At 35.2% G+C, this 9,607-nt stretch overlaps 1 protein-coding gene across 1 annotated transcript; it reads right to left on the bottom strand.

The window, feature by feature from the left end:
* On the bottom strand, positions 1 to 5,935 carry drc1 (dynein regulatory complex subunit 1 homolog (Chlamydomonas)). Its single transcript, XM_023953258.2, has 14 exons — positions 5,732 to 5,935; positions 5,526 to 5,610; positions 5,011 to 5,117; positions 4,729 to 4,912; positions 4,510 to 4,647; positions 3,936 to 4,022; positions 3,726 to 3,836; positions 3,447 to 3,559; positions 2,217 to 2,360; positions 1,807 to 2,119; positions 947 to 1,074; positions 659 to 811; positions 485 to 587; positions 1 to 97 (listed from the first exon to the last, which is right to left on the bottom strand). Exons 1-14 carry the CDS (start codon positions 5,812 to 5,814, stop codon positions 62 to 64), a joined length of 1,785 nt encoding a protein of 594 aa, XP_023809026.1. The 5' UTR covers positions 5,815 to 5,935; the 3' UTR covers positions 1 to 61.
* Positions 5,936 to 9,607: the final 3,672 nt, after the last annotated feature.

Below are 9,607 nucleotides of genomic sequence, written 5' to 3'. Positions count from 1 at the left end.
TCAAATTGCATCGATTTTAATAGCAGTCTTTGTTGCTTGAAAAGATCATGCATGTTCAACTTCAGCCTTCCTTTGGGTCAAAGGCGCAAGAGTTGGTCTGTCAGAAAACAACACGTCAGATGCATTCAGTTAGTTAGAAGTCTCTACAACTTACATCATTTATCTTGTTTGATCTTGACCATGTGGCTGTTTTACCAAGATTATACATGAACATGATTTATGATAATGGACAGATAAAGAAATTCAAATTTGAAAAGATGACTTTCTTTTTTTTTCCAAAATATGCTTCAAAAAGGCCCTAAATAGAAAAAGTTAAAAATATTTAAAAAAGAGAAAACATCCCCTCTGTTTCACATTCTGACTTAAATATTTTTAAATGCCAAATTGGCTCAAGGCTATCTAAGAAAAACTATCTAGTAAACAGAGAACAAAACATTTTATTTCCTCATCGAGCAAAAATGTCCAAGAGAAGAAACAGACGTACCACTGAAATGCCGCGTTCCTGAAGCTGTTTCTTTAGTTGCAGGTTCTTCTGCCTCAGATTCTCCGTCTCAAGACTGAGATCTGAAATTTCTCGTAGCACTGAACTGGAAACAATCACACTCAGGAAATGTCTATTTTGATACAAATAAATTATTCTTTTTCTGCACAGACTTACTGGTGCTGGAGCAGCTGTTTTTGTGCTATTTCCCACATTCTGACTTTTTCTTCAGGGATGACATTGGCTAGCCTTTCCCACCTGGCACCAACTTCTGAAGCATCCAAGACCTGACCATGCCAGGAGCTAGATATCTGTTTTTCTGAGCTCTCCCTTAAGAATTATTATGATATTTGGCATCAGGCATGAAGAGAAAAACAAACATGATTTATGGTCTGCTAGGGTGTGCAGTGGTTTTGAGTGAGTAACAAAGGGGGAAAACAAATTTTCCTTAAACTGATGACTCACCTGGACTCCCTCTTCAGGCCTGGGTGAAGTTTCAGAGGAGGTAAGAAGGGTTTGTGATGGATGGAGGAGTTTGTGGGGGGGCTGGCCTCCACTGCCTTCATCATTCCACTGCAACCAGCAGAAGATTTCTGCAAACACACAGAGGGCTTGTAAAAAGGAATCATGGTAAACACAAATGGAACACTTCATCATTGTAAAAGGGTTTTTCTGTCTGTCATTGATAATGAATGAATGAAAGACGCAACATCAAATCTGCTTGATCCACTCCAGTTCAAAACCAAAAATATGTTAAACAGGCGATTAACAAAAATCAAAAAGTTAAAGTTTTAATTTGGTTTAAACAAAGGTAAACATGCATTAAAATGTTTAATTATGAACCAACTCAGATGAAAATAATGTTTTGGGATTTTTTTTTAACATGTTTTTGTGGCATTTTTCCAATGACGAAGAACAGAGATTAAAATTGCATCAGGAACAGACTCAAAACGCCCTTGATTTTCCCTGCTCAGCTCCATTCTGATGCATCCACTTGTAGACAAATAGATCTATGCGCATCTTTATTTTCCTCATCTGAGCTGGCGTTTGGTTCACGACTGTACAGCTGGATAGCCCTAACATTGCTCGCCATTTTTGTTGCACCACTAATGTGAGGTTAGAGGTGTGAGAGGCTGTAAGGTAGCGGGAGTAAACAGAGAGCTCTCAGTAAATGGATGGAGAAGAGCAGCGCCCACAACTCAAAGGGGAATTGTCACTCTGCAGAAAATATGTTCTAGAAAACGACACGGGTTTTTAAATATAGGCTAAAAACCTTTTGACTTTGATCTGCATATGAAAGATAAAATTTTGAACTAATTTCTCACCATTTCATCCCACAGTGGATCTACAGATGTCTCCAGTGCCTCCTTGCACAGCTTCTCCTTCTCTTTATTATCAGATTCAATCATTCCTTGGTTGCACTTGTCAGTTTCATAGTTCAGTTGACCAAAATTGGGAACTTGTTCCTGAATCGGACTGAGGAGTTCCAGCATGGCCATGTTATCCTGCTTCCAGGGTAGACCAAGGTACTGGCAGATCAAGGAGTCTATGGTCAAGGCCCTCTGAGCTAACTGATTCAACTCTCCATCAATCATTTGCTGCAACTCTTTAAATTGTTTTGCATCAACTGAATTGTGCCTGCATAAAAAAATAAAAATATAAAACATCTGAAGGAAATATTCTTACATGATGATCATATTGATTGACCTCAAAAAAATAAGAAGATATCTCTCACCTGGTTTTCATCTGCATTTGATTACACCTCTGGACCCTCTGGTAGCTCCGCTGGTATTCCCCATACAACTTATCGGTGCAGTTTTTTAATTCTCTTTCTTTCTCTGTGTATGTTTCTCTCAGCTTTTTAATGTCATTCTTGAGGCTAAAACAAAGTAAAAAGATCAATTTCACATACACAAGACCATTTTCACAATTCTGAATATTGTTAATAGTCAAGCCTTTATTTCTTGTATTTTCATGGGTACGACTATAGGTAAAACAAACCTTTACATTCTGTAACTCAGAAAAATGGGAACTTGTGATAAAATTCAGTATTTGCAAATTTATGGTGTCACACATAAAGTGGGTAATTTATTAGAAATGAAAACACAAAATGTCATTGCTGGTTGTTAATAAAGTGCTTCATCTAAGCACACCCTTTAGAACCAGAACTTTAGCTTCAGTTCCACTTTTAAAAGGTTAACCAGCATCTTTAGCAATGACCTTTTTTGACTAGCAGCTATTTTTAATGCAGTTTTCTTTTCTAATAAATTAGCTGTATGTGTGACACCATGAGTTTTCTTTAAAGTAGTGAAATGTTAGTCAATATAAATCATCTGATTCTGTTAGGCAACACTTTACATTAGAATCAGCTAATCCACCTTGATCGCGATACCATCTTTTAGTCATATGTCCAACGGCCTGTGTTATTTTAGTTAACTCCTGTGTTAAAGGGTTAATAGAGAGTTGAGTGGAAGGAAAAAGTGTGGTGCCAAAAACTGGTTTAGTGACCACGGTTTTACTCTGCTTGACTAGCCAGCAAACTATCTGACCTGAAGCAGATGGAAAATCTATGGACTGATGTAAAGAGGAGCATGGGAGACAGGCAGACCCAACAATGCAGATGCCCTAAGCAGCTATCTGTTTCCACACAGTTCCATAGAGGTAACCATGGTTTTTACATGCATAAACATGTTTATTGAAAGCATCCTCTAATCAGGGATTGGCTCTAAGGCCCGCTTTCCTGCGTGTTTTCCAATGTTCTGGCATGTTCTGATTGACTAGACACACCTGATCCAGGTGAACAAACTTACAAGAAGTAAATGCTTAAAATAATTCAGTCCGTACAAGTTTCCCTTTTGCAATAACTGACAAAAAAATATTGAACTTCCTCACTATACTTGATTTTGTTTTATATAAACACTTGTACATGTTTGTCTATGCAAATTTATGAAAGTAGCTGCAGTACCTGAAAATCCTTCCATTAAGAAAGGTTGACATCTCCTTTGATTGTTTGGCGAGTTGAGCGTGCAAGTTGTTTTTTGGAACCAGGAGATCACTGGGGACCTTCTTGTGAAGGTTCTGCAGAATGAATAAATAAAAAAAACACTAAATGATTCATCACTAAAGGATTAGATCTTCCTATCACATTGACATTGCTTTGTATCTCTCAAACAAATGCCTGTCATAACCGTTGACTGCATAGAACTGAACAGCAGAGCTCCAGGTGATAAACTGCTAGACCAACCTTCACTGAGACTTTAGATTTTGCATTATTGATAACATCCCCCAGAATCTTGTCATGGCACTTCTCTTCGTACTCTTTCACTTTCTTTTTCCTTTCCGTCAGTAGCTGCAGCTAGAAAGAAATATGTTGTAATGAAAACAGCGTAAATATAAGAATAAAACAAATTTAAGATTGATTTTTTCTCCTCAAAATTTTGTTTTGTTACTTTACCTCTTTGTCGCAAAGTGCCTTGATTTGTTTTTCCCATTGATCCTTGTCTTTTGTAAGTAGGATTTCCACTTCCTGCTGGTGAATCCTCTGCCAAGAACATTAGGATTAGTACACTTGGATGTCTTTCCAGGTCTGTGGTTTGAATGTACACAGCAAAAACTGAACCTTTTTTTCTGTCTTGCAAGAAAAATAATCTTATCCAGAACATTTTCAAAAGGAAAAAAGTCTTTGATTAAGCAAACATGTCTTAGTTTCTAGAAGTTTTTTCTCAAAATAAGAATTTTTTGGTTTTCTTTCCCCATTGGCAGACTTTTATTTTACTATTTAAAGACAATCTGCCAATGGAGTATGATTTTTTTAAACTTATTTCTACAGGGCATTTTTTTGCAGTGTGGAATGTTGGTTGACTCATTGGTAAAAATATTCAGAAACAGCACTTTTCGTACGACATACTTTTTGAGTCTCATATGCAAAACAATTATACGAGCACATAATATCTGCAAATAAAAAAATGTCTTAATGTGGGTCAGTTTTATCTGTTCAAGAACTGAGATTGTGAAGAATGTGGTTCCACCTCCATCTGTTCGGACTCTTCCCTGTAGACGTCTGTCATTATTTTCATTTTCTCCTCCATCATCACTGTCACCAGGTTCAACTCCTCTGCGTTCTTCCTCAAGGTCCTTACATAAGACTCATGCCTCCGGTTCAGTTCCTAAAGCATCATAATCATGAGACAAGAGGGAACAGCTTTCATTTGGAAATAAATTAATCATAAATGTGCATGTAAGATTACCTGTTTTAAGTCATTAATAAGAATTTTCTTGTCTCTTATCACAGCAGCACACAGATGCTGCTGACTTTCTAAGGCTTCCAGCAAGTCCTGGTGGGCCTCCTTCTGATGAGCTGTTGACCACCCTTCTATGAGTTCCTCAAATATTTTCTGGCTGGACTGTTCGTTTTTCTCCTGCAGCTCCGCTCTGTGGAACAGACAGATGGGTGTGGTGAAAAAACAGCTTAGCCACAATAAGATGTAAATCCCAAAAATGTCAGTTTACATGCGATTTCATGGAATTACATGGTTCCTTGAGCATTTTCCAGTTTTGTTGTTGCAACTATGGCAACAGCTGCAGTTTGGATGTTGATTAATGCTGCTGTCAGATCTCTATGCAGGCTAAGGATTCTCTAAAAATGAAAAAAGTAAAATAAACAAATAAAAACATTGTAAAAATATAAACAATAGTAATAAAGTACTGAAATGTAAAACGTTCCTTAAATTCCCTGACTTTTATTTCTTTAGAGATGGTAAAAAGAAAAGAAAATATTAATTTATTTGTAATAGCTAATCAATTAACAAAGACAAAACATCCTACGAATTTGAATTGGAGCATCAGACATAAAATTAATAGTTAACATGATGAAATTGTTTACATTTTTCATTATTGTTATATAGGTTTTTAACATTTTTATTGCCTTTTTTTAATCTGGACATTGTTGTAGTTATTTAAAGTTTTGTTTCAAAGTATTTTTAAGACCGTCAATGAGCATTGTAAGTAATAAAGTTAGTCCTGATTAAAGAAAATAAAAACTAACCATGTGACTTTCTTCCTCGGGGTTCTCTGGAGTTTTGTCCCCCTCATCGTTTGGCTCTTCGTTAGTCACATTTGAGGACATGAAGCTGAAAAGGTTCATAAAGTTCGTTTCACACAATCCAAACAAATTGGAAAATCACCACTGCTCAGGAATAAACACGATAAACTCATTAAAATAAATTAAAAAGGGCTAAAAACGCAGCTCACCTGCTGTTTGTTTCGTTCGAAATTGCAGAAAACGACGAAAGAGATTTCTTCTTTTTTTTCGACCCTTTCTCCTTTCCATCCATTTTCAGATTTTTTTCTAGCACTCAAATAAGAAGAAAAAGCCGTAAAGTTTTGGTCCGAATGTACAGAAACGTCTCCTTGCGGCTGTTTGATCCGTTGCTGAGGCAACCAGTAACTACAAAAATGCTGCTTTCAAGTACCCTCGTAATGTAGAAACTCTGGAGCAAACGTTAGAATATCCCTGTTTAGTGTTCTGTCTTGTAAATAAATCTCTCTGCTTTAACTAGAAAAAAAACATATTATTTACAACCCTAAAAATAAATAGTAGTTATCATTATAATTGTTTACTATAATACAATAAAATAATAATTATAATAATATTTAATTGAAAAGTTTTCTCCTAGATTTATTTTAAAACAATTAAATAAAAACAAGCTAAATTAATGAATATTTATCAAATTCATATTTATGTGTCATTACTGCCATCTAGTGGCCTCTGGAAGCCAACTGTGAACTTAGAGTCAATAGATCAGGAATCAGAAATCAAAATCTTTTATTGTCATTATGCAGTGCACAATGAAATTTTTTCCAGCAGCTCCTTTCCAACAATATTGAAAATACTATATAAAAAAAATAATACATAAGACTGTACAGTAGAATGGGATGAATATTTCACATATGAGTGGATACTCCACATATAGAATGAAAGATTTTAGGTTTAGTTTAGTTTAGTTTAGTTTAGTTTAGTTTAGTTTAGTTTAGTTTAGTTTAGTTTAGTTTAGTTTAGTTTAGTTTAGTTTAGTTTAGTTTAGTTTAGTTTAGTTTAGTTTAGTTTAAAAGTAAAAGCAAAGAAAATTCATTTAACTTCCTATCAACACCATAAAAATAATGAAAAGGAGAAAAAAAACCTAAAACCTGTCCCATTTCAACACTGTAGCATTAGTAATAATAGTAGCAATAGTAACAAGTTTATTTCAAATCAAATCAACATTTACCTGGAAAAATAAAATATAAGTCAATACATGACTAGGAAAATAATATTTGAAAGGGGAATGGAAGAAGCGAAAGCTTATAAAAATCCAAACCCCCACTCAACAACACTCATAACAACAAAACAACGAAATTAAACATTTGACATAATAACGCTAACATACAAAAAACACCTGATGACGACAGACAGACATGCCCAAAAACTCAGACCAAACACCAACCCCCCCATAAAGGAACAGGAACAGAATAAAACTAAATAAAACAAAACAACTACTTTGGTAATGATCCTTCAAAGTCCGAGAATACACATACTCATCATTGTTACATTGCAACTTGGTACACATTCATTATATATCTTTTAAACATAACTTTAAAATGATTTTTACAAGTTTTCATGTTGTCCAATAAATTGTTCCAGAGTGTGACACCCTTTACTGAGATACACATCGATTTTAATGTTGTCCTTATTTTAGGTTGACAGAATATGTTGATTTCTCTCAATTTATATTTATTAACAGCATCTCTGTTTTGAAACAAAGATTGAATGTTTGTCGGCAGAGAATTTATTGATGCTTTAAACATGATTTGGGCCGTTTTAAAATCTACCAAGTCCTGTAATTTTAAATTAAAAGTATTAAGAAAAAGTGGATTGGTGTGCTCATTATATTTAACTTTGTGAACTAATCTGATAGCTCGCTTTTGGAGTATAACTAAAGGATGCAAATTAGTTTTGTAGCAATTTCCCCACACTTCAATACAATAATTTAGATATGCCATTATAAAGGAATGATACAAAATAAATAAAGCAGATTGGTTAAGCATCAAGCTACACCTTTTCATCAAACCAACACATTCAGCCACTTTAGAACTTAAATGAAGTATATGGGATTTCCAACAAAGCTTATCATCAATAATTACACCCAAAAACACATGTTTATGCACTCTCTCAATTGGTGTATCATTAATAATAATTTCCACTGGCACTTCCTTGCATTTCCTCCTAAAGAGCATAAATTTAGTCTTTTTTAGATTCAAAGATAATTTGTTCTTACTAAACCAATGTTTTAGATGTAAAATTCCTGCGTTATCTCACCAAGAAGTTTCTCTAGATTCTGCCCTGAACATAATAGCAATATAGTAGCATTAATGTTCACACAAAGTGAATGTATTTATTCTGAATTTTTTTAAAATATCTTCTTATTTCTTTTATACCCTTTTATAAATATTCTTTATATCTGGATTCATTATTGATAGTTACATCGTTCACAACTCAATTCATTACAAGACAATTAACACAGATGTTTAGTTTAATCACAAGTTTCCTCAGTGGATTAGAAATTATACTTTTTTCCAAACACACGTTTTGTCCTTTATTCTTTGATTTCATTTTCCAGATTGTTCCTTAAATACAAACTTTTTTTTTTATTTCATCACTTAGAATTTAGAAGATTTTCTTTTCCTTCCGGCTGTAATAACTTCCTTTTTTCCTTTCCTGAATATGTGAATCAAAACCAAAATCAAATAAATGTTTAGACTTCATAACCCAAAACCTGATGATTAAAGGGTTTAATACATTTCTGCTCTTAATAATTTTCACAGAAGTTATCAGTAGATTAAATAACTTGTACACGGTGACCCTCAAATTAACACATTCTTTTTCTTTAAAGAAAAAAACCCATCAAACAAGAACTTTAACATACAGTCCAGTTGATGTCAAGTACAAAATAATATATTATACATATGACCTTCAAGCAGGTGTTAAAACAGTTATTGTGACTTTAATAAAAGGTGGTGCTATGACCCTTTCATCATGAAAAAATGGAGATGACACAATAGCCTTTCTAATAATTTAAATGTATTAAGTTACGTTTCCATTTATTGTTGAAAATGAGGTGTCTTCATGCCTCTGTGCTTCAAAACCAAATGGTCTCAGACAAAAGCCTCAGAAAAATGTCGTAAGATCTGGATATTTGCATGCAAACAATTCAGACTTTCCAACACACACCCCACCCCCACACCCCTGTCCATGATACATGTCCTCTCAAGCTGATGGCAAGATGACCACGGTCTGGTTACAATGACATACAAACTCCCACTTGGGTCAGATGTTTTTGCCCTGAAGAGTGCTCCCTCCCACCCATCTGTGCCCTGACCCCTGGGGCCCATTGCACTCCTTTGCCCTCAAGTGGCCTTGGCTGCAGAGGCGCAATTGGCCGGCAAAGGTTTTTGGCACTTGATCCATCATCTCTGATGTCACTAACAGCTGACTTGTCATAAGACCTTTTAAAGAAGGAGGGGGGCTGAAACTGTAGAAGGCCTCTGTTTTGGTTGCACCTTTCTCTGAAACTCTGAGTTCTTTCGCATAAAGCTACCGAGATTACAAACTGAATGACTGCTATTAGAGAGTGATTCTAATCTAGCATAATACTATAAGCCAGGGCTTGACAGACTTTGACCCGACTCACAGGTGTAGAAAGAGCCTCATTCACTCTGTGCTCTCTGCAGCAAGTGTGCATGTGCGTGTGCCACTTCAGCCCTCAGGGCAATATGTTCCTCCCTTCTTTAACAAAGCATTATATTGAGAGGTGCATAATCTGAGCCTGACCTTTAGCCAGTTAGCTAACTGACAGCTTAGAGTTTTGTTGGTGGGCATTGCATAACCCTGAAAGTCCCAATGAACTGTTTCTGAATATCCCCATAACCAATGCTGCACTTGAACTTGACTGGAGGATAATAAGGGCAGACCGTAAAAAGTCGTTAAGAGCAGAAAAAAACCTTTCAGAAAGTCGTTAATATGTGAAGTTTGATCAATTTTATTAGTGGGAAAATATATTCTTAAATAGCATTAAATCAGTACAATAGTCT

Source organism: Oryzias latipes, chromosome 24 (genome assembly GCF_053564925.1).
Source record: "Oryzias latipes strain Hd-rR chromosome 24, Olatipes_Hd-rR_3.1".
Taxonomy (NCBI): Eukaryota; Metazoa; Chordata; class Actinopteri; order Beloniformes; family Adrianichthyidae; genus Oryzias; species Oryzias latipes.
The sequence above is the reverse complement of the archived record's forward strand: the minus strand, read 5'-3'. Positions and strand labels throughout refer to the sequence as shown.

Bases quoted from the DNA above. Each gene is read 5' to 3' on its own strand.
- drc1 (XM_023953258.2), bottom strand. From the start codon at position 5,814: ATGGATGGAAAGGAGAAAGGGTCGAAAAAAAAGAAGAAATCTCTTTCG. The intron at 4,913-5,010 runs GTAATTCCATGA...TCTGTTCCACAG, and splicing joins GAAAATGCTCAAGGAACCAT to AGCGGAGCTGCAGGAGAAAA. The intron at 812-946 runs GTGAGTCATCAG...ATAATTCTTAAG, and splicing joins GGCCTGAAGAGGGAGTCCAG to GGAGAGCTCAGAAAAACAGA.